The sequence below is a fragment of the Gigantopelta aegis genome, chromosome 9 (assembly GCF_016097555.1).
Source record: "Gigantopelta aegis isolate Gae_Host chromosome 9, Gae_host_genome, whole genome shotgun sequence".
Classification (NCBI taxonomy): domain Eukaryota; kingdom Metazoa; phylum Mollusca; class Gastropoda; order Neomphalida; family Peltospiridae; genus Gigantopelta; species Gigantopelta aegis.
In genome coordinates, this window is record NC_054707.1 from 63,707,813 (window position 1) to 63,734,108 (window position 26,296).

The 26,296-nt window shown below is 37.0% G+C and overlaps 1 protein-coding gene across 1 annotated transcript in view; it reads left to right on the top strand.

The window, feature by feature from the left end:
- The window catches only part of LOC121381694 (G surface protein, allelic form 156-like), a 111,365-nt gene extending 86,437 nt beyond the window's left edge, over positions 1–24,928 (top strand). Inside the window, exons 2-13 of the mRNA XM_041511039.1 lie at positions 217–292; positions 1,362–1,474; positions 2,077–2,149; positions 4,259–4,380; positions 7,695–7,767; positions 11,210–11,331; positions 12,950–13,022; positions 15,619–15,740; positions 16,182–16,254; positions 22,570–22,682; positions 24,054–24,147; positions 24,805–24,928. Coding sequence (XP_041366973.1) covers positions 217–292; positions 1,362–1,474; positions 2,077–2,149; positions 4,259–4,380; positions 7,695–7,767; positions 11,210–11,331; positions 12,950–13,022; positions 15,619–15,740; positions 16,182–16,254; positions 22,570–22,682; positions 24,054–24,147; positions 24,805–24,928 — 1,178 coding nt within the window. The remainder of the gene's footprint in view (positions 1–216; positions 293–1,361; positions 1,475–2,076; positions 2,150–4,258; positions 4,381–7,694; positions 7,768–11,209; positions 11,332–12,949; positions 13,023–15,618; positions 15,741–16,181; positions 16,255–22,569; positions 22,683–24,053; positions 24,148–24,804) is intronic.
- The last annotated feature ends 1,368 nt before the right edge of the window (positions 24,929–26,296 follow it).

A 26,296-nucleotide genomic window follows, 5' to 3' on the forward strand; every position in this document is an offset into this window, starting at 1 on the left:
TAAATGCAAAAACAATTGTTTTATAGAGATAGATACAAGTATTTTACATTGCGATGCCATTTCGTAAATAATATGTTATGGTATGAGAACAATGCTAGTCCGAACAGAGAGGTTTGCTCGACACCATGTCCACATTTCGTCAAAAATCTTCTTTATGCAAACTTTTTCTTTCTTTTTCACTTTATAAAAATGCATTTTTTATTATTACTCTTTCAGTTTCATACCACAGAAGTTACGCTGGCACGTGCACCGAGTGCAAGACAACCTATGATGCTGCCACCAAGGATTGCACGTAAGTCATCTTAAAGGTTTTTCTCTTTGTAGAAAACAAACGCATAGGTAGATTAGACAGGGAACGGAAACGGGTAGTCTTATTCTTACCCCCTCTTGAATATAATTGAACGTATCAGTAGTGTACATCTGTTTTCTAGAACAGATCAATGTATATTTAATATGTATCTGTTTCCATCCAGTACGCACTTTACGGCAAGCTGCGAACAACACAATTTGCTTATTTATTGGCTATGAAAATGACTAAAGAATATTTTACTAGCAACCCCCAACTTCCCAAATATTTGTACGCTAGGCCTATAGTAAAAACAGTGTATCGTATTTCTCCTAATATGCGCCGGACCTCAAATAAACGTATACGCTTGGCCTGTAAATCTTTTAAAATATATAAATAAACGTCGGTCTTGCCGCCTCCAACAAACGCGAAGAGAGTAGGTCTGAGTAAGAACAAATTCTACAGTTACTTTCGTTTTAGTTAAACACCACAAAGGTATGCTAGTTATTAAATATGTTCATTGTTTTGTTCTGTTTGAATTTTGTTACAGCTTGAGGTTGTTTATTTTCAAGCAAAGTGTTATTTAAAAAGCACATAAGCACCGGACATCAAATAAACGCCGGTCTCCAATAAATCCAAAAAATGCTACGCCACACTGGTTGGAAATAAGTGCAATAATTAGCTTCGCATCTGTTGCTATTGTAACAATATTTAATCTATGTGCCTGACATTTTCACTGACGGTGGCAAATATGCGTATAGTAATAAGTGTGAATTATCAAAGTTACAATCTCCACACTTTAAAAACCCCCCAAAACAAGTCTATATTCAGTAAGGATACGTTGTTATTGTGTTGTTTTTTTGTGGGTTTTTGTTTTGTTTTGTTGTTGTTGTTGTTGTTTTTTGGGGGTGGTGGGGTTGGGGGGGGGGGGGGGGTGGTGGTACCCGATATAATAGACACACGCAGCCGTCAATTTCACTGCGGCACATTGCAATCATCCAGTGTAAAAGAGCCCTAACTGCTACTCATGTGGTATTCGCTATGAAATAATATATGTGTACGAATATCGTTTCAGTGTGATTAAAACCTACATAAAATGTCTCTATGACGCAAGTGGTGCTGGATGTGACACAGTCATCACTATGATGGGAACCGCGGAAACTGCTCGCAAAGCCGAAACCTCTTGTGGCAAGTTATCGATGTTTCATTTATATCAATAATGCTGCTGATGATGATGATTAGAAAAAATGATGATGATTATTGTGGTGGTGGTGGAGATGATGAAGGTGATGATGATCATACTGATGATAATTACATTTATGATGATTCTTATGATGAAGATGATGATGACGATGATGGTTATGGTGATGGTGCTGATTCTGCAGATGATGATGATAATTATGATGATTATGGTGGTGCTGATGATGATCACTGTGGTGGTGGTGGATGGGATAGCACTTTAATGGGTGGTCAGAAGGAATTAGCCTTCAGTTCGGTCAAGGCTGTAATTCTCGCTTAAGTACTATATATAGCATGAAATCAACACAAACGTCAGATAAATCAATCACATACACTGCAACAAACATTTAACCCACTTAAAGCAATACACCCCATCACCTCCCATCAGCCACCCACCCACCCCCACCCCCCACCCCCAACAACAAAAAAAATAAATAAATAAAAAGAGTAAGTGGTAAGAAACCTGCTGATTTCACATAGGCTGTATTTGAATTATTTATAAACAAAATACTGGGACATTAATGTAATAATAACATGTTGTTATCTTGCAGATTTGACCGACACCTGCACGTGCCAAGTCAATTTTAAAAAAGCAGACGTTAATTCCGACACACTGAAATGCACGTACGTATGTTTTACGTTCAGTCATCACGTGACCGACATTTCATTGTAAACGCTATTTTTAAATGTATCATTCTGGCGGTTTGTGGATTTTCATCAACATAGAAATAAAGTGTTTTTGTTTTTCAAATATGTTTTGGTCACTGTATTTTTCGGAATGCATGTTGTTTATTTATTCATTTTATTTCGTTTCATTCTACTCTGCTTTACTGTACTTCCCTCTGCCTTACTTTCAATTACTTTACTTTGCTTTACATTATTTTTCTTCGTATTACTTTCCTTTGGTTTACTTATTGTTAACTTCGCTACTTGTTTGGAAAGCACATTGAGGTTACGCTCAATGTCCTTACCTCTTATGGTAACGTCACAAACGCCAAAATGACAACATAAACATTAATTTTGTGAAATTTTGACTAGACACTGATTGGGTTTTTTTGGGTTTTTTTTTTTTTTTGCTATGACCTTTTTATATGTATTTATATATAAACATATTACACTTTTTTTGAATTTTAAGAAAAATAATATGTTGAATTTAGAGACAGATTTGACAAATCAAACATTATGTATGAAATATTTGAGCGTGCAATATGCATAACTACGGCGAAACATACAAAACTACGTTCTTTTTTGTTTCAATTTGTAACATTTTCACTGGACACAAGCATGCAATTTTCCAGAACTATAGTAATGTTAACTCAGTTTAATTTTTCTAACAATATGTCAGATATGGATTAGTTATGAAGAGATGCTAAAAGTAAAACAGACTCATCATCCAAATCTGGGCGGGACGTATCTCACTGGTACAGCGCTCGCCTGAAGGGCGATCGATCTAGGATCGATTCCCGTCGGTGGGTCCATTGGGCTATTTCTTGTTCCAGCCAGTTCTCCACAACTAGGGTAACAAAGGCCGTGGTATGTACTATTCTGTCTGCGGGAGGGTGCATATAAAAGATCCCTTGCTGCTAATCGAAACGTGTAGCCCATGCAGTGGCGACAGTGGGTTTCCTCTCTCAATATCTGTCTGGTCCTTTACCATATGTCCGACACCATGACTTTAAATAATAACGTTTTTAAAAATGTGTTGAGTGCATCGTTAAATAAAACATTTTCCTTCCTTCATCCATATCTTGAAAATTTCCGGGCTGTCTAAATTTCTGTCTGAATATGTTTTGTTTCCATTATTTGTTTTATGTGCAACATTATCTATTGCATCAGTTACTTTATTTTCAGATGATATATTGGGTAAACTTTTCGAGAATTGTCGCGCGCTCATAAAGGAAATTTCAGCACTTATGAATAGAAAGTGTCTTTAAAGCGTGTTTTGACGTTTTGCAATACTTCTGTGTTATTTAGTTATAAACTCGTAAAGGCATATTTTCTGTTGTTAACTTGAGATATAAAACATAAATGTACGTTCCGAATTCTGCATACTACAGGAGATTTGTTGTAATGCATAACGAACAGTATGATTCAAGCACGAACACTGTGCAACTCGTTTTTCCCTTTTTCTGACATCATATTCAAGATTGGTGTAGAAGATTGTATCCTATCTTAGTATACTGTCAACATCGGGGAGGCCGATAACTTTTATAATATAGTCAAGGATCACCACTGAAAATTCCATACGGGTCAAAGTTTTATTTCACAGTATCAAATTTCGAATGGATTGCTAATACAACCTTTAAGTTTTTAAAGAGTTCTCACTTTCTTTATGTGGGAAAATATTATTTTTGCTTCCATCTGTTTTCGTTTGTCTTGTTTTTGCTGTTTCGTTTTATAATTCTTTTTTGTTTTAAATTATGATAAAAGTAAAGAGAAAGCAAATCCTTTGCACCGGCCTCGGTGGTGTCATGGTTAAGCCATCGGACATAAGGCTGGTAGGTACAGGGTTTCGCTGACCGGTACCGGCTCCCACCCAGAGTACGTTTTAACGACTCAATGGGTGGATGTAAGACCACTACACCCTCTTCTCTCTCACTAACCACTAACAACTAACCCACTGTCCTAGACAGACAGCCCAGATAGCTGTTGTGTGTGTCCAGGACAGCTTGCTTGAACCTTAATTGCATATAAGCACGAAAATGAGTTGAAATGAAATTAAATTCTTTGCAGGGCACGCAAGACAGAGCTGAATTGCCTTTTGACGGCCAATAACGCTGGATGTGACAAAACAAAGACTAAGATGGACATCATCACAGCTTCTGAAACTGCAGCCAAAGCTGTTACTGGATGCAGTAAGTTTAACATTATCAAAGAGTGCACATTAAAACCTCCCTGTTTAATTTGAAATGTAAACGTGTAACTTCGAAATTGGTCTCACCAAGAGAGGCATCTGATGAATATCCATAGGTGCAGCCATAAACCAAGTTTTATTGATCTAGGACTTATAGGTTTTGGGAAACGGATCTAAACGTGAAACATTAACGTTGTGCAAAAAGCAAATATATTTTAATTAAAATGATTAATTAATTAATTAATTAATTAATTTTAAAATCTGTTCACATGCCATGTGATGAACATCCATAGGGACAAGTTTAACAAATCTAGAATTTATAGTTTGTCAGAAATGGAGTTAAAAACAAAACTCAAAACTTAAGCTAAATGTAAAAGTATTTTAATTTAAAAGATTTCATTAAACAAATTTTTAATTCTTGAAAAAACAACCAAGTTTCATTTACCTGGGTTTTATATTTAGGGAAAAATGTATCTAATCGTAAAACTGTAACATTAAACATTAACGCAGAAATTTCCGCCGTCGCCGTCGTCGCCACCGCCACCGCAACCGCCGCCGCCGTCACAGCCGCTGTCGTAAAAGTAATAAATATATCTCGCATGTTTTCATCGTAAAGGCGAGATAAAAAGGATGTATTATGTAATCATGTTAGGTTTTTTGTCTGCCAAATTTCACGTCTGTATTTTGGCTCGTCTAGGTTTTGTGAGGGACTATTTTATTATAAACAAACAAACAAACAAACAAACAAACAAAATAGAAATAACACCACCACCACCACCACCAGCAAGAAAAGGAAACCTCAATTAAACAACATACCCCACATAAGAACCCAACCAACCCCCCCCCCCAAAAAAAAAAAAAAAAAAAAAAAAAAAAAAACACAACCCCCACACCCCCCCCCCCCCGGAAACCCCCCAAAAAACAAACAAAAAAAACCCCTAAAACAAACAACTACCAACCTAAAACAACAAAAGACTAGAAAAAACCCCAAAACAAACAAAAACTCCAAAAAACCACCCCAAAACAAACAAACAAAACAAACAAAACAAACTAACTAACTAACCAACAATACACAGCAGTCATACAATGTATATTATATATCGGGTGGCACCACAATAACGATAACCCTACTGCGTGTATACCACCAAATCAAATTCCATAGATGACAATAATAACATACGTGGCTAAAACTCTTACATGCCGCGTATCAATCGATATAAACACAACGGATGTAAATATTACCAACCCTCACCCTTAAAGGGAAACAGAAAAAAAAGTTGCAAGTCAAGCTGATCATTTCTGAGATAACAGGTAGCGTCTATGACTACCCTAGTTCCGTAAAAAAAAAAATTAGTGTTTTTTTACAGGTACTCCATACATGTTTGATGCATAAGGCTACTTATCGCAGTGGTACTAGATGAAATATATTGCATACATGTTTTGCCCAATTGAAACTAATTTTGTTTACAATCAACACACTCAAATGTATCATCAATCACAAGACTTATTAACTGTTCTATCGAACTTTGACCCAGGCGGAAGTTATTTGGTTTAGTACTATCTACAGAATATGGAATTGGCTACTGTTGCGCAATCATTACTACATCGATATTTTCTATATTCAGTGAAAATTGTAGGCCTATACATCAAATAGTGTTAAAATAGCAACAGATTCAAAATTGTAAGTAAAAACATGCGACGCCAGTATTCACGTAGAGTGAAATATTAAATGACAACATAACAGTGAAATGGGAAGAAATTACGTTGAAAAAAATCGATTTCCTCATGGAAAAAACCCCAACGTTTGAGGGCAGTTAACGAGCAAGACGGTGGAAACATTGACCACTTTTTCAAGTAAACAAAAGTGGATACATTTATTTCACCTAGCTTTAGGCGTCGCATTTTTAAATTACAATTTTGAATCTGATGCTATTTTAACAATATTTGACAATAATGAGTGTGCAATATTAAAGTTACAGTCCACATACGTTTTGAACAATTCCATATTTAGTAGGGTTATCGTTTGTTTTGTTTGTTTTGTTTTTGTTTGTTTTGTTTGTTTTTGTTTTTTTACCTCAATGTTTATATCACGTGATCTTCTTACAGCACTGTCGGACACGTGTCAGTGTCAGGTGACCACTGCCAAAAAACAACCAAGTTTCATTTACCTGGGTATTATAGTTTGTGAAAAACTGATCTAATCGTAAAACTGTAATTTTAAACATTAACGCAGAAATTGACGCCGCCGCCACCGCCGCTGTTGTAAAAGTAATAAATATATCTCGCATGTTTTCTTCGTAAAGGCGAGATAAAAAGGATGTATTATGTTAGGTTTTTTGTCTTACAAATTTGACGTCTGCATTTTGACTCGTCTAGGTTTTGTGAGGGATTATTTTATTATAAACAAACAAACAAACAAACAAACAAAATACAAATAACCCCACCACCACCAACAGCAAGAAAAGGAACCTCAGTTAAACACTATACCCCCAAAAAACAACAAAAGAACCCAACCAAACCCCCCCCCCCAAAAAAAAAAGAGAAGAAAAACAACAACAACATAACAAAAAAAACAAAACTTAAAACAACAAAAGACCAGAAACCCCACCCCCACCCCCAACAAACAAAAACTCCAAAAAACCCCAACAAAACCCCAAACAAACAAACAAAACAAACTAACAAACTAACCAACAATACACACCAGTCATGCAATGTATATTATATATCGAGTAGCACAACAATAACGATAACCCTACTGCGTGATTACCACCAAATCAAATTCCATAGACGACAATAGTAACATATGTGGCTAAAACTCGTACATGCCGCGTATCAATCGACATAAACACAACGGATATAAATATTACCACCCCTCACCCTTAAAGTGAAACAGAAAACAAGTTGGAGGTCAAGCTGATCATTTCAGATATAACAGGTAGCGTCTATGACTACCCTAGTTCCGCACAAAATTTTAGTACGTTTTTACAGGTAATCCATACATGTTTCATGCATAAGGCTACTTGACACAGTGATACTATATGAAATATATTGCGTACATGTTTTGCCCAATTGAAACTAATTTTGTTTACAATCAACACACTCAAATTTATCATCAATCACAGGACTTGTGGCCAAACATTTTTACTGACGGTGGCAAATATCCATATATTAATGTGTTTTAAATATTAAAGTTATAGTCCCGATATGTTTTAAACAGTTCTACATTCAGTAGGGTTATTGTTTGTTTTGTTTTTTTTTTTTTTGTTTGTTTTTGTTTTTTTACCTCAATGTTTATATCACGTGATCTTCTTACAGCACTGTCGGACACGTGTCAGTGTCAGGTGACCACTGCCAAAAGTGACATGTCTGATGACCCCAAGAAATGCACGTACGTAGTGTCAACATTTATAATAATATTCATTAAAAAACTTACGGTAATATGCTTTAATCTACTCACTAGTGATGAAAAACAACATAAAATGTAAAATATGTACAGAATATTCTCAAGTATTTAATTGACAGTTACTTCGTGCTACCAGCCTTAATTATGAGAGGTTAATAAACAGTGGTTTTGCAGATAATAATTCATGTCTTACATTGGGGATAACATTCGATAGAAAAATTGTTTGTTTTGTTTTGTTGCTGTTGTTTTATTTTGTTGCTGTGGTTGTTTTGTGGGGTTTTTTGTTTTGTGTGTGTGTGTGTGTGTGTGTGTGTGTGTGTGTGTGTGTGTGTGTTGCATTAGTTGTATTGTTCGGTATATAATATGCTATTAATATATGTATTGATTTATATATTTATTTTAGTAGCCTATATTACGTAACCTATTGGTAAAGCGCTCGCCTGATGCGCGGTCAGTCTAGGATCGATACCCGTCGGTGGCCTATTAAGCTAATTCCTGTCACAACCAGTGCATCATGACTGGTATATCAAAGGGCGTGGGGTGGTGCATATAAAAGATAATGGCAAAATGTAGCGGGTTTCCTCTCTAAGACTATATGTCAGAATTACCAAAAGTTTGACATCCAATAGCCGATAATAAATAAATAAATGTGCTCTAATGGTGTCGTAAAACTAAAACTAAAAAGGCGCATGTGCAGGGGAGTGTTGTTGGGGTCAGAACCCTCCCTGTTCCATGCGAATTTTCCTCTTTTTCAATACAGTTTATTGGGTAGAATGAATCGACCCCCTCATAAAAATAAGGGTCAAAATTATATTTCACAAGCGACACTGGTAACTGATTTCAGTTGGACAGCTAATGCACCCTTCTAGTATACACTGGGAAATAAATTAATCACAACCTGATTTGTATTGCAACCAACAACGCTAGTCGTATTAAAACAGTATTGTAATAACATGAAGGACTGTTACCTACATTTTGTGAACTTTCTGGATAACTGGTCGCCATGTAACTGAGTGGCATGGGGTGGGGGTAGTGATCGGGTGTTGTGGGTGTGGTGGGGGAAGGGGTGCAGAGTATCCAGCGTCTTCCGACGTTTATGCGAAATACGAATCATCAATGTATGTATTATAAGTTGTAGAAGCATCACGAGGGGTATATGGCTTATTATGTACCTTCTGTGTGTTCTAAAAGAGCATACAGAGGGTACATAAAAAGCCATATACCCCTCGTGATGCTTCTACAACGAATTTATCTTGCCGACATGTTAAACCATATAGCCAAATAATCAAAGTAACGCCAGACAATAATTGTTAACAATTTATTAACGGAGCCGTACCACGCGGACGCGAACGAAACCACTTGCCAGTGATGAAAAATAGTTCCATCGATAAACGAGTTTGTAACTTCAAATGTTCGTAATACGAAATTGTCTGAAACAGATATTAATAAAAAAAAACAAAAAAAAAAAAAACAAAAAAACCTTTTTTTGTATCAGAAATTATTGCTTTAGCATTAACTGGGGTGGCTGGAAACTGTTGGAAATTACAGACGGGGTATAAGAGAATTTGGCTCCGCCCACAGGGGTATAAGGGATTTGTCCAACGGCAAACAACCAATGAGATTAAATAATTTTACATGAAGGCGAGATAAATATTATTAACGTCGGCAAACGCGCCGTTATATTAATTTTGTGACATTTTCACTAGACAATGGTTTTGGTGGGGGGTTTTCCACTATAACCTTTTTACATGTATTTATGTATAAATATTTTACACTTTTTCTGAATTTTAAGAACAATAATATGTCGAATTTAGAGACAGATTTGACAAATCAAACATTATGTATGAATTATTTGAGCGTAAAATATGCATAACTACGGTGGAACATACAAAACTACGTTCTTTTTCCAATGTGTAATATTTTCACTGGACACAAGCATGCAATTTTCCAGAACTATAGTAATGTTAACGCAGTTTAATTTTTATAACAATATGTCAGATATGGATTATTTATGAAGAAATGATAAACTATATTTATTTTTCTTAAAGTAAAACAGACTCGTCATCCAAATCTGGGCGGGACGTAGCTCAGTGGTACAGCACTCGCCTGATGGGCGATCGATCTAGGATCGACTTCCATCGTTAGGTTCATTGGGCTATTTCTTGTTCCAGCCAGTGCTCCACAACTGGTGTAACAAAGGCCGTGGTATGTACTATTCTGTCTACGGGAGGGTGCAGATCCCTTGCTGCTAATCGAAACGTGTAGCCCATGAAGTGCCGACAGTGGGGTTCCTCTCTCAATATCTGTCTTGTCCTTTACCATATGTCCGACACCATAACTTTAAAAATAACGTTTTTTAAAATGTGTTGAGTGCATCGATAAATAAAACATTTTCCTTCCTTTATCCATATCTTGAAAATTTCCGAGGCGTCTACATCTCTGTCTGAATATGTTTTGCTTCCATAATTTGTTATGTGCAACATTATCTATTGCATCAGTTAAGTTACTTTCAGAGGATATTTTGGATAATCTTTTCGAGAATTGTCGCGCGCTCATGAAGGAAATTTTAACACTTATGAATAGAAAGTGTTTTCAAAGCGGGTTTTTTTTTACGTTTTGCAATACTTCTGTCTTGTATAAATAATTAATGTGGATGTATTCGTGTTATTTAGATATACACCCGTAAAGGCCTATTTTCTGTTGTTAACTTGAGACATAAAACAAATGTACGTTCCGAATTCTGCTTACTACAGGAGATTTAATGTAATTCATTACGAACAGTATGATTCAATTACGAACACTGTGCAACTCGTTTTTCCTTTGTTTTCTAACATCATATTCAAGACTGGTGTAGAAGATTGTATCCTATCTTAGTATACTGTCAACATCGAGGAGGCGGATAACTTTAATAATATAGTCAAGGATCACCACTAAAAATTCCATAATGGTCAAAGTTTATTTCACAGTATCAAATTCTGAACGGATTGCTTATACAACTTTTTTGTTTTTAAAGAGTTTCTTTGTGTGAAAATATTATTTTTGCTTCCATCTGTTTTCGTTTGTCTTGTTTTTGCTGTTTCGTTTTATAATTCTTTTTTGTTTTAAATTATGATAAAAGTAAAGAGAAAGCAAATCCTTTGCACCGGCCTCGGTGGTGTCATGATTAAGACATCGGACATAAGGCTGGTAGGTACAGGGTTCGTAGCCAGGTACCGACTCTCACCCAGAGCAAGTTGTAACAACTCAATGGGTGGATGTAAGACCACTACACCCTCGTCTCTCTCTCACTAACCACTAACAACTAACCAACTGTCCTAGACAGACAGGCCACATAGCTGTTGTGTGTGCCCAGGACAGCGTGCTTGAACCTTAATTGGATATAAGCACGAAAATAAGTTGAAATGAAATGAAATGAAATTCTTTGCAGGGCACACACGGTAGAGCTGAATTGTCTTTTGACGGCCAAAAACGCTGGGTGTGACGACACAAAGACTAAGATTAACATCATCACAGCTTCTGAAACGGCAGCCAAAGCTGTTACTGGATGCAGTAAGTTTAACATTATCAAAGAGTGTACATTAAAACCTCCCTGTTTAATTTGAAATGTAAACGTGTAACTTCGAAATTGGTCTCACCAAGAGAGGCATCTGATGAATATCCATAGGTGCAACCATAAACCAAGTTTTATTGATCTAGGACTTACAGGTTTTGGGAAACGGATCTAAACGTGAAACATTAACGTTGTGCAAAAAGCAAATATATTTTAATTAAAATGATTAATTTCTTACTTACTTACTTACTTACTTAATTAATTTTAAAATCTGTTCACATGCCATGTGATGAACATCCATACGGACAAGTTTAACCAATCTAGAATTTATAGTTTGTCAGAAATGGAGTTAAAAACAAAACTCAAAAGTTAAGCTAAATGTAAAAGTATTTTAATTAAAATTGTTTCATTAAACACATTTTTAATTCTTGAAAAAACAACCAAGTTTCATTTACCTGGGTATTATGGTTTGTGAAAAACTGATCTAATCGTAAAACTGTAATTTTAAACATTAACGCAGAAATTGACGCCGCCGCCACCGCCGCTGTTGTAAAAGTAATAAATATATCTCGCATGTTTTCATCGTAAAGGCGAGATAAAAAGGATGTATTATATAACCATGTTAGGTTTTTTGTCTTACAAATTTGACGTCTGCATTTTGACTCGTCTAGGTTTTGTGAGGGATTATTTTATTATAAACAAACAAACAAACAAACAAACAAACAAACAAAATACAAATAACCCCACCACCACCAACAGCAAGAAAAGGAACCTCAGTTAAACACTATACCCCCAAAAAACAACAAAAGAACCCAACCAAACCCCCCCCCCCAAAAAAAAAGAAGAAAAACAACAACAACATAACAAAAAAAACAACAACTTAAAACAACAAAAGACCAGAAACCCCACCCCCACCCCCAACAAACAAAAACTCCAAAAACCCCCAACAAAACCCCAAACAAACAAACAAAACAAACTAACAAACTAACCAACAATACACACCAGTCATGCAATGTATATTATATATCGAGTAGCACAACAATAACGATAACCCTACTGCGTGATTACCACCAAATCAAATTCCATAGACGACAATAGTAACATATGTGGCTAAAACTCGTACATGCCGCGTATAAATCGACATAAACACAACGGATATAAATATTACCACCCCTCACCCTTAAAGTGAAACAGAAAACAAGTTGGAGGTCAAGCTGATCATTTCAGATATAACAGGTAGCGTCTATGACTACCCTAGTTCCGCACACAATTTTAGTACGTTTTTACAGGTACTCCATACATGTTTCATGCATAAGGCTACTTGACACAGTGCTACTATATGAAATATATTGCGTACATGTTTTGCCCAATTGAAACTAATTTTGTTTACAACCAACACACTCAAATTTATCATCAATCACAGGACTTGTGGCCAAACATTTTTACTGACGGTGGCAAATATCCATATATTAATGTGTTTTAAATATTAAAGTTATAGTCCCGATATGTTTTAAACAGTTCTACATTCAGTAGGGTTATTGTTTGTTTTGTTTTTGTTTGTTTTTGTTTGTTTTTGTTTTTTTACCTCAATGTTTATATCACGTGATCTTCTTACAGCACTGTCGGACACGTGTCAGTGTCAGGTGACCACTGCCAAAAGAGACATGTCTGATGACCCCAAGAAATGCACGTACGTAGTGTAAACATTTATAATAATATTCATTAAAAAAACTTACGGTAATATGCTTTAATCTACTCACTAGTGATGAAAAACAATATAAAATGTAAAATATGTACAGAATATTCTCAAGTATTTAATTGACAGTTACTTCGTGCTACCAGCCTTAATTATGAGAGGTTAATAAACAGTGGTTTTGTAGATAATAATTCATGTCTTACATTGGGGATAACATTTGATAGAAAAATTGTTTGTTTTGTTTTGTTGCTGTTGTTTTATTTTGTTGCTGTGGTTGTTTTGTGTGTGTGTGTGTGTGTGTGTGTGTGTGTGTGTGTGTGTGTGTGTGTGTGTGTGTGTGTGTGTTGCATTAGTTGTATTGTTCGGTATATAATATGCTATTAATATATGTATTTATTTATATATTTATTTTAGTAGCCTATATTACGTAACCTATTGGTAAAGCGCTCGCCTGATGCGCGGTCAGTCTAGGATCGATACCCGTCGGTGGCCTATTAAGCTAATTCCTGTCACAACCAGTGCATCATGACTGGTATATCAAAGGGCGTGGGGTGGTGCATATACAAGATCCATTGTTACTAATGGCAAAATGTAGCGGGTTTCCTCTCTAAGACTGTGTGTCAGAATTACCAAAAATTTGACATCCAATAGCCGATAATAAATAAATAAATGTGCTCTAATGGTGTTGTAAAACTAAAAAGTCGTATGTGCAGGGGAGTGTTGTTGGGCTCAGAACCCTCCCTGCTCCAAGCGAATTTTCCTTTTTCTTCAATACAGTTTCTTAGGTAGAATGAATCGACCCCCTCATAAAAATAAGGGTCAACATTATATTTCACAGGCGACATTAGTAACTGATTTCATTTGTATATATTTAAGAATTGAACGTTATATTTTTGACGTTCATGCGATGATAAATACCAAAACCGTTTTACACACTGTATTATAGCCATTATACAAAACTATATTAAAAACCCCAGTCGAACTCTATTCCACAATGATTTACATCTGTATCAATACACAAATAAGGGAATACCCTTAGAAAGTTACATTCGGTTTTTTTTCATCAAATCTCCGATTCATTATAAGGATTTACATAAGGTTTTATCAGTTTTAATTTTTTGAATGAAATGTGGATAACATTTTTTTATAAAATTTAATATAACTGAACATAACGCAAACAGGTCTTTTTCAAATCTATCAAGCAAGAATTATTTAAAAATTGAACGATCTATATACTTAAATGGAAGATTTGTTGTAAGGCGGTTAGAGTATGAATTTTGAACTAATTAACATAAGGTAGAGCGTCAAATTATTTAGAAGATGTATCAATTACTATATTAAAATTGCAGTTGTCAAAAGATTAATTAGTGAAAAGTGGTCTTGAGCGTAACGTCACTGTTTCATATGTACACCTTTAACACACTTACGTTACTCATAATTCTTTGCAGTGAACTGACAAAGAAACAGAAGGCTTAGATGGCTATACTATATTCAACCACAAATTATTCGGGAAACCCCTCTTGTCGCCCAGTGCAAGCCTTTTTATTAATTATTACTCTAGAGTTAATTATGGAAAGATTATGTGATGGATCGATTAATTTGTAGTTCTAAAATAACGAAATATTATATTTCAACATTCACATAGGACCTTTAATATACTCACCCGTGTTACACACAAACACAGTATAAAATGTAAAAGATGTACAAAATATTCTCAAGTATTTAAAGTTTAAATAATTTTAAAATACCTCGTCCTCAAAAAGATGGTCTTTTCTCCGAAAACCGAAATTAGATTTTTTCCTTTTTACTAAGATAACCTTTGATTTGATTTTTGTTCCGGGGTATGGGTGGGTAGCTTTAATCATGCGATGTTAATCTTGATTTTGTAGCTTTTTCATATCTTACATAATGGATAATATACTATGTAAAAGTTGTTTGTTGTAGTAGTTGTTGTTGTAGAAGTAGTAGTGCTTTTGTTGATGTTTTGGGTTGTTGTGAGTGTGTGTTTTTTGTTTTTCTTGTTGTTTTTTTTTTTTTTCGTATATATGTTATTTACTTATTTTAGTAGCCTATATTAATATACTGAGACGCATGTACGGGGGGGGGGGGGGGGGGGGGGGGGGGTTGGGGGGGGGGGTTCGGGAATCAGAACTCTCCCTGCTCGAAACAATTTTTTTTCAATAGTTTCCTGGATCACCACATTACAGACCCCCTGCACTAGCGATGTTTTATATATATATATATATATATATATATATATATATATATGTATATATATATATATATATATATATGTATATATATATGTATGTACATTGTATGTATGTATGTTTATGTATATATATTTGTGTGTGTGTGTGTGTGTGTTTGTGCCCCCCCCCCCCACCCTCTTTTAGCAACTTCCTACGTCCGTGCCGTGTACAATTACCTGCAAAGATATCTCACTTTCTTTGTACATAAACATATTTTTTCTCTTTTCTTCCTGCACTGTTTTCTTGTGTTTTGGTTTGTTTTTGGTTAATTCGTTTTTAGTTATTTTTAGTTTTTCTTAAATGATGTTAGAGGTAAAGATAAAGCGATTCATTTGCAGGGCATACAAAACAGAACTGAATTGCCTTTGGAGCGCCATGGGCACTGCGTGTGACAGTACAACGACTAAGATTGACACCGTCAAGGCTTCTGAAAAAGCAGCCACTGGTGTTACTGGATGCAGTAAGTTTAACTGTAAACATTACCATCAGGCTGATTTTTGCCCAAATTGAGCACAATTGCCCGAATCTGGGTAACAACATTTATTCAAACATATCACTACGCATTTTGTCATGGATTACAACTAATTTTGCAGGTAGAATGATGGAAATACATGGTAAAAAGGTCTTAGGTTAGCACATTTTGCCAAAATATCTTTATTATTTTTGCCCGAATTTGAGGATTTGCTCCATCACTAACACCAACAAAAGAAAACTTCAGTTGAACAAAAAAATAAACAAGAAACAAACAAACAAAAACAAAAACAAAACAAAACAAAACAAAACAAAACAAAACAAAGCAAAAACAAAATAACAAAAAAACATAAAAACACCAACAAACGAACAAACGAACAAACTTAACAACAATACACAGCAGTCATACAATGTATATTTATTATTTCAGCGCTGTCGGAAACATGTAAGTGTCAGGTGGCCACTGCCAAAGCTGACATGACTACCGACACCAAGAAATGCACGTACGTAGTGTCAGCTTATATATATTATATATATATATATATATATATATATATATATATATATATATATATATATATATATATATATATATATATATATATATTATTATTATTTTTTTTTAATGTAATTTTGTTATATATATATATATATATATATATATATATATATATATATATATATATATATATATATATATATATATATAACAAAATTACATTAAAAAAATAAATAATAATAAAACTACTACCAACAGTTCAGTTATTTATATAAGAATTGAACGTTATATTTTTGACGTTCATACGATGATAAATATCAAAACCGTTTTACACACTGTATGAATGCCATTATACAAAACTATATTTAAAAACCAATCGAACTCTATTCCACAATGATTTACATCTGTATCAATACACAAATAAGGGAATTCCCTTAGAAAGTTACATTCGTTTTTTTCCGTCAAATCTCCGATTCATTATAAGGATTTACATAAGGTTTTATCAATTTTAATTTTTTGAATCAAATGTGGATAAAAAAAAGTTATAAAATTTAAAATAACTGAACATCAACTGATAACGCAAACAGGTTTTTTTTCTTCAAAACTAACAAACAAGAATTAATTAAATATTGAACGATCTATATACTTAAATGGAAGATTTTTTGTAAGACGGTTAGAGTATGAATTTTGAACTAATTAACATAAGGGAGAGTGTCAAATTATTTATACTAGCCGGCATTAATAACGCAATTTCCTTTTGTCAAAATAATATACGTTCCGGTTGGACTTCGTTGACGCTATTCGTCAATGTACATGGTACAGTGGTACACATTATTTCAGCAGCATGTAAAGGTCGACTTCCGGCCTGTTCCCAACAACCCGTCAACCATTAATCGGCTCCTCAACCGATATCAGACGACAGGGACCGTCAATGACCGCCGTCGTTCGGGCACACCACGCGTAACGACCAATAGACAGGATCGGAACATACGGTTGCAGCACCTGCGCAATCGGTTTTTGACAGCCGCAAGCACTGCCAGGACTGAAATGGGAACCAGGGGACGACTCATCAGCGCCCGAACTGTCCGGAGACGTCTTGCCGCAGCACGACTGCATTGCCACCGACCCTACCGTGGCCTTATCCTCCTGCACAGACATCGTCAAGCAAGACTCTTATGGGCCAGGAATGGTGGGCATTTGCGACCCAGGAGATGGCGAGATGTCATCTTCTCGGATGAATCGAGATTTAACGTGAGTGTCACGGACAGACGTGTCGCGCAGGCCTGTGTTCTGGAGAGGGACCGCTACGGGGGCGGCGGAGTCATGGTTTGGGGCGCCATCAATGCTGACTTCCGGTCCGAACTCGTGGTGGTACAGGGAAACCTTAATGCGCAACACTACGTCGACAACATCCTGCGGCCGGTCCTCCTCCCATTGATGAGACGGCATGGCGGAAACAGGCTCGTCTTCCAGCAAGACAACGCTCGGCCGCACACTGCCAGGCGTACACAGGCGTTTCTTCGTGCCCACCATGTCACTGTGTTTGGACTGGCCAGCAGTTTCCCCGGACATGAACCCAATAGAGCACATGTGGGACGAGCTGGGACGTCGTGTTCAAAACCAACCGAATCCACCACAGAACTTCGCTGAGCTGCAGCAGGCATTGCAGCATCACTGGGCAGCCATCCCACGACGTGTGGTGAGGCGCCTGTGCATGTCCATGCCTAGGAGGCTGCAGGCGTGCATCGCAGCACATGGAGGTCACACGAAATACTGACCCCCATGACGTTGACATCGCCAGAGACGTTATACGCGATTCACTGTTGGCGGCTGACAGTGCCAGTCAGATGGGCCATTGGTTGGTCTCACTGGTGGTATCAGTTTCATTTTTGTGGGATCTCGCATAATAAAATAAACCATGATCATTTCCGAGATTGCGTTTTTATTGCCGCCTAGTATAGAAGATGTATCAATTACTATATTAAAATTGCAGTTGTCAAAAGTTGAATTAGTGAAAAGTGAATGTGAAGACTGACTTGAAAGGGATACAGTGGTTTGAGTGTTTCTGTGTGTGTGGATTTCAGAGGAAGTTTGTGATTGTGTGATATTATTCTTGGAAAGGACAGGACGAAGACATGTGTTTTCGCGCGTGTAAGTTGTCGATTTGGTGGGTTTTTTCAAATGTGACAGGGCTGTGCTCATGTCTCTCTTTTGATTTGTTGAGCATTCTCTGCCGTTATGGCCTTCGTTTTTGTGGCCTGTCATATACATTATATGTCTCAGTTCAAAACTGGAGTCGTTTAAAGCCTGAATTGCGGTGTAAAGTAATCTGGCCGGTGGTCTAAAGGTCACCACAAGTGGCTCGCAGATTGTGTGCGGTCTAGGTCTGCGATTGTCGTCTGTCAGTTTGTCACTGTCACTCACAGAGCAGACGATATTGGGATAAAAATAGAAACTATGGAATTCTCGGGGATTCCGTTGTTGACGTAATTGATAAAAAGTAGTTCCGGTAATAACATTATGTTTTTATTTTTTTTACCGAAAAAGGGCAGTTTTGACGTTCATGGAAGAATGAATGTTGGTTTTGTTAGATCATGTGATAGCATTTAACCAATCCAGACGCCTATTACAAAACATTAAATATAAAATGGAATTATATATATATATATATATATATGCCTTAATATACACAAAACGAGTATAAAATGTATTCTAATTCACTCTGAATATAACGCGAAATTTAATTGTCTAATCAATTCCATTTGCGACAGTAAAACGAGCACGAACCTGTCGGAAATTTGGGGGATTCCCCAAGAATCTATTTACATATTTATACGCTACTTCTCGCTGTTTAGTTGGACGTACTTACTTTTAAAATACCAATGTTGAATCTCTTTTTGAAGCAAAATTTTATGACGTAAATGCTGTTTAGAAACGTTTGTGCGACGTCATGTGTGTGACGCTGACCAGAATGCGGAAGTAAGTAACGGTAACTATGCCGAATTATGTATCTTCGTTATTGAGCACCACTTGTGATGAGTATTCGGAATAACTGAAATCGGTAATAATGGTTGGTATAATTGTTAAAAAACAATAAAATACAAAAACGAAATTAGGAGCAGTAGTTGTATTACATATAAAAACGTATTTAAAAAAAAACAATTATAAGACGAATGACTTGAAACATGATAGTAGTGACCAGATGTTTGTTAACGCTGCGTTCATTCCTAAAAATTATTATTTAAACGATTATTTAAAATGAAAATGCATTTATTGAAGTAGAATGGGATAACTATGTCGTGTTTGACCAGTCGCAAATATCCATTTTACCGTTTCCGCTCCGCGTCGCCGGTAAAACTCAGTTTGCGACTGTAAAACCAGCATGAACGTCCGCAAATGGACAAATAACACATAGTTATTCCCTAAAATATGTACTGAATATTCCAAGTATTTAAAGTTTAAATAATTTAAAGGTACTTCACCCTAAACAATATGATATTTGTTCGCAAACAATAATTAAAGACTTGAAATTCATTTTGTGGAGTGGGAAGCAATCTTTGCTCCTCAGATTTCAAGATGGAAGCAAATGTTCGAAATTGAGAAGCAGTTCTAGATTATTCTCCAAATTAGACTTATAGACTAGAAACGGTGGACAGGACACAGCAAGTAATCATCTTCAGAATGAGAACTGGGCATTGTCGTCTACTGTCCCACCTCTATAGATTCAAACTTGCAGTTATGGAAAACTTTTGGAGTATCGCGTCTCGTACACTGGGTACGGGCTTCCGTGACTTTGGTATACGGTGACGCGATCGTACCGACGAAGAAGAGGAGATGGAGGAAGAAGAAAAGCGCGCCAGGAACGGCACGGGGGGGGGGGGGGGGGACCAAAGCTGCGACGCCGCCCCCAGCCCAGTCTGAGCTGACGAGACCAGCCCTGCGGGAACCGTCAACCACCGAGAGGGACCGACTCAACACCGCGGTGTGTGAGACACCCCACGACGACCCTCCATCGCCGACCGTCACGTGTCCCAGGCAGAACTGGCCGGTATCGCCGGTACAGGCAGTCGCCACGCCACAGGCCCGATCAGCCGCCGTTGGCAAGAGGAAGGCAACATCACCGACCAACCAGCTAGCCAAGACCGAGAGACCAGCGCCGGTAGTCGCCCCCCCCCCACCCCACACACCTGAAGAGTCCGAGTGGACCGTCGCAGTGAGCGGACTGAAGAAACACCTTCATCAGTATGCAGGGGTACACGAGAGACCCGACCAAGCTCCGTGGCAGTTACCTCAAAGCGGACTGGAGACCCCTGGAGGACGGCGGCGAGTACGAACGTCACAGCAAGATGTTCGGTACTCACCACACCGTAGTCGTGATGCACCGGAGGGAGCAGACCTATAAACAGGCCATACTTTCGAACAAGTTGGACAACCGGAATCTATATAAGATGATCCGAGCGGTTTGCGGCCGCGACTACGGTACGGTAGTCTGTACCCTGTTACGACGCCAACATCTGCTGCCGAACCTCCGGGACACTCCAGCCTCGCCGACGTAACAACCTAACGGCCTTAACGAGGCCACTCACGTGGACGTATAGATCGGACTTTAAAAACTTTTAGACCTTCGTTCAAAAGTTCATGTCGAAATTACTTTCTTTTTTATTTCTCTTTTTTTTCATCTTTTTTTATATTATTAAATAGTCCGATCCTCTCTTCTTTCTCTTATTTATTTTTGGACTGTCCTTCCAAAATGCTCCAAATTATATAAATATTCGACTGAGCAGTCAATTACTTTTATTTTTGGCTTGTAACTTTTTTCTTTCTAATTTTAATCCTACTAATTTCTTTTACTAATTGCTATTTTAAAAATTCTGTCCATTTTCACCCCCCCCCCCCCATCCCAAATCAGGAGTGTTATCTATCTAATTTCATTTTGACCGCCCAATCTAATCTAGCGACCAAATGTAATGAGTAGAATTTTCTTTATTAATTATATTAATTAGAGATGCGCATACAAATTTTAAAGGCTCACTATTTCATTTTTGGATGTAAATTTCAAAATTGTCCCCTTAATTTTGTTCTGTCCCGGAGCAAGTCACTGGCTATCCAGAGACAGGCCCCGGGACGGACATGCTCGAAACTCTAGTGGTATATGCGCATGTTAAAATTATTCGCACTCGCACTCAAACTTGCCCACTCGATGAATGTCCACGTGACACAGGCGACAAAACACCGGAAGACATTCTTCAGTTCTCCCCATCATACAACACTCTGAGACAGGAAACCTGGCGGTATCCTGTTGACCTCAAAGAGAAACTTTGGGGACCGGCGACTTCACTTCGATGGACAGAAGACTTCCTGGAAGTCTGAGCATGGCTTTGGGATCGCAGAAGAAGAAGACATGTATATTAACGTTTTTAACAGCAGTGTGGAAGACTAGAGACTAACATGTATAATAACATAAGATTTTGGGTTCATGCTTCTGAAAATGAAGAATTTTTTTAATATCTGAAACAATGTCAAAAACAAAATGGAGTTAAAACCCTGCTTGTGAAGTTGCTTTTCAGAGAGCATATTGACACAGGGAACAGAAAACAAATGCAGCTCATAATGCACAAATTGTACATTATGAACTGCATTTGCTGTTTGTTCCCTAGTCAATTTTGAGCCTTGTAATTATATAAAATAATTACTCAGAATAATTAATTTAGGATTTGATTTAATTTGATTTTACGTATTCTCTAAGAATAGCTTTAATCATGAAAGGTTTATATTTTGTGGATAATTGTTTCTTTGTTTTTGTTTTTGTATTTTGCGGTATATTGATTCATTAATTGATTGGTTGGTTGATTAGTTGGTTGGTTGGTTGAATGAATGAATGAATGAATGAACGAACGCATGGGCGATCGATTTATTCATTGACTGGGTGATTGATTTAATAATTTTATTTTATTTTACTTTATATTGTTTTGTTTTATTTTATTTTATTCTATCATAGTACACTTGGTATTGGCCACAAATTAAAGACATCATCGAAAAAGTTCGTAATTTTTAACTGAACATTTTAAAGGGGTCAAAATTATCTTTCACGGGCGACATTAGTAACTGATTTCAGATGGATTTCTAACGTATATTTTTAATAAAAAATTATCTCTTTATGCTTGAAAATAATTTGTTTTCCTCATTGGCCTCCGCTGGTTTTCTCGTGATTTATTTCGTTTTGTTTTTGCTCGTTTCGTGTTTAATGTTTTGATGTTGTTTTTCTTTGCTTTTTGTTTTAATTGATGATGACATAAAGGAGAAAGCAATGTCTTTGTAGAGCACGCAATACAGAATTGAATTGCCTCTTGAAGACTACGGACGGTGGATGCGACGAGACAAAGACTAGGATGGACATCGCCACAGCTTCGGAAACAGCAGCCACTGGATGCAGTAAGTTTAACTGTACACACAATCATTCAGGGTACATGTACTTTAAAGTCACCATGTTTGAAATGTAAACGTGCAATTACTGAACTGACCACACCAAGAGAGACATGGGGCGGTACTAATCTGCGGAACACAGGGGTAGGTATTTACCATTTAAACGGTTTTATAATGTAACGTAAAATGATACATAAGTCAGAATAGAACAAAACTTTATTCACTCAGAACCCAGTCGGTGTTACATTTGAGGTGGTTAACAAATATTTTGGCAGTAAGTATACTGCATATATGAATAATATACTCAAACATATAAATAAATAAATAAATTTACGATACATCGTTAATCAATTTCAGAAATTTCCTTATTTCATTTAATTTTGTTCGTGCTTATATCCAATTAAGGTTCAAGCACGCTGTCCTGGATAAACACCTCAGCTATGTAGGCTATCTGTCCAGCTGTCTGGGTGGGAGCCAGTACTGGGTTGCGAACCCTGTACTTACCAGTCTTATGTCATTATAATATATTCTCAAAATTTTTGGGAAATGTAGGAAATAAAAGCCAATTAAAGAAGTAGCAACAGGTATCAGTGTCTAGGACTAAATAATAATGAAGGAATTGGGAAGAAATAACAACCAACAGTTCATGTTGGCAGCAGATTGCATGGCTGCACACGTCTTTGAAACAAGATAGGGATAGCATGTAAGCACTGAATGTTTACGTCTTTTGATCAATAATGGGTAATACCCCCTCGATTCGTCTAACATTCGTTTATTCGACGTGGCATGCTACGTATCATTCTCCCAGTGACGATTTAAGAGTCTATCCCGCTCCTCTTGCAGCGCCTGGCCAAGTTTTTCTAAAGTAGTGACCAGTGACCCTCCCTTGAACAATGGTGGTGGTCTGTCATTCATAGTGATGCCACCCCACATCATAACTGAACCACCACTAAATGTGGCATGTAGCCTGAGGTTGACGTTTGCTTGGCGTTCATTTCGACGTCGCTAAACGCGACCACGCCTATCTAAGAACTCGTCAGAAAACATTACCCGAAACAACCAACGATTCTCACAGTTTCTACGTTGTGTACACCACTAGCGCCTGTTTACCACTTGGCGATTCGTTTACGCTGTCACAAAACGTAGTCGCCGAGCATGCAGATGAGCTGCATGTAGACGATTTTGAATCGTCTGACCCATCACTCGGACCCCAGTAGCCTGGTGTAACTGTGCAGCGATTTGAGTCGCTGTTTGAGCTCGATTTCATAGAACCTGGGTTGTGATGAATCGATCCTGGACTCGTGTGGTTTGCCTGGGACGCCCTGAACGGGGTCGATCATCAACATTTTGGGTCTGCTGGTATGTGTTCCATTCTTTCAGATCACAGACGGCGAAACATTGAACATATTGGCTACATCACGCTGAATTCTACCAATTTGAAGCATGTCGATAGCCATAAGGTGTTCTTCACATCGTAGATACTGCATCACTAATTCAAATACAAACAATGCATAACATCCCAAGAAAAAAGGTTAAGAGATCATGAGATGCAGCAAAATTAACAGTAGTAATCACGTGAAGTGTAAACACCGCGAATGACTCTCTACCCACGTGTACGGGGCTACTGCGTTCGGCTGTGTTTGGGTGTTAGGTTGTGCAGCCATGAATGTTCTTTCCTAGGCAGTAATGTTTGAAAGCTAATCTCTGTTCCAATCATTGGTAATGCCATTTGCATTTTAAATTCGCCTACTGTTTTTTAAAGGGTATATATATGTAGTATAATCAAACATACAAATAAGTAACTTACTGATGAAAAGGAAAAGCCGATTCTGCATCAATAATGTGCTGGGGTGTGGGGTGCCGCGCTCTGATTGGTTAATTAATCACGTGACGTCCCAGCGTATTGCTGCGTGTTGTGCAATCGCGGGAATGTCCCATCGCGCTATAAATAGATCACGCGTCACCCCTCAGTCGGATAGGTCTAATAAGGTCACCGTTATAAATCGTAGCGTGTGCTACTACTAGTATTTTACATAATCCACAAGTCGGAAATTAGTTTAAGCACTAGTATAATGAATAGTGGTCAGCATCTTTTTCGGGACTAAATAAACTGTATTATATTGTGAAACAGGAAAGTAAATTTGACATTAGCCTCCACCATGTCAAGCAGTGGCTCGCTGCACAAGACGCCTATTCGCTTCAGCGATCGTTGCGCTACAAATTCAAAAGAAACAGGCTCGTGGCGAGTGGATTGAATTCCCGATGGGATGTCGACTTAGTTGAGTGTCTAATATGTCCTCCTTGTTGTTGTTCAGTGTAATATATTTTATGAGTATACTCCAACATGTTACCCCTCTGATTAAACGTATTTGTTTCAATCATGATAAACATACTATTCATGTTTATTTAAAAAAGAGCTTGTCCAACTCATAAGTTAGTTTTAGTGTCTTTTGGTAATTTTATCATAAGCGTACGTTTTTTTGCAGTTCCTTTGATGCATGTGTACAAATGATAGTATCTTGTTGAACTGCTATTGTTAAACACTCTTCACTGTACAAAAAATGCAAGGGACTCACTAAGAATGCTAAACCTGATAAATACTGAAACAATTCAAATTTATTTCATTTAATCTAAAATCATGCCAAGAGAAGGATGGAAGGGGTATTTGTCAGAAATTTATTTTAATCCAAAACACCCAGCATCCTTTTCGGGGGTAAATAAATTGTATTATATTGTGAAAAAGGAAGGTAAATTTGATATTAGTTTTAAACCATATCAAACGATGGCTCGCTTCACAAGATGCTTATTCACTTCAGCGAACGTTACGATACAAGTTCAAGAGAAACAGACTCGTGGCCAGTGGACTGAATGCACGCTGGGATGTTGACTTAGCTGATGTGTCTAATGTTGCTTCAGATAATGAAGGTGTGAAATTCCTGCTGATAGCTATCAATGTATTTACAAGATATCTATGGGTTGAACCCATGAAAAACAAACAACCAGAATCTGTCATTAAAGCACTAAAGAATATGTTTGCTACTGCACCTCTCCCAGGGATCATACGATCGGATAAGGGTCGTGAATTTAATAACAATAAAGTGAACTCGTATTTGAAAGCCAAAGGTATAACATACTACGTCACACAGAACGAGACAAAAGCTTCATATGCTGAGAGAGTAATAAGAACTCTAAAGGTTTCTATGTATAGATATTTTACATATAAACAGACTTATCACTACCTGGATATTCTACAAGATCTAGTGGACAGCTACAATCATAGACCCCACAGGTCGTTAAATCAACGATCGCCATCAGAAATAAATGAACAAAATGAAGCTATTGTGTGGAAAGAACAATATATTGATCCTTTGAAAATAAAGTCAAAAAAGAAAACTATTTAAATTTAAGGTTGGAGGTCAAGTAAGAATTTCTCATTTGAGATACAACTTTCAAAGAGATTATCAAGAAAAATGGACTGAAGAAATATTTATCATTAAGAGGAGAACCTACAGAGATGGTTTTCCCATATATCAACTAAAAGATTATTCAGATGACCCCATTGAAGGTAGCTTCTACGAAAATGAGTTACAGCAAGTCTTCAAAACGGACGATAACATTTGGAA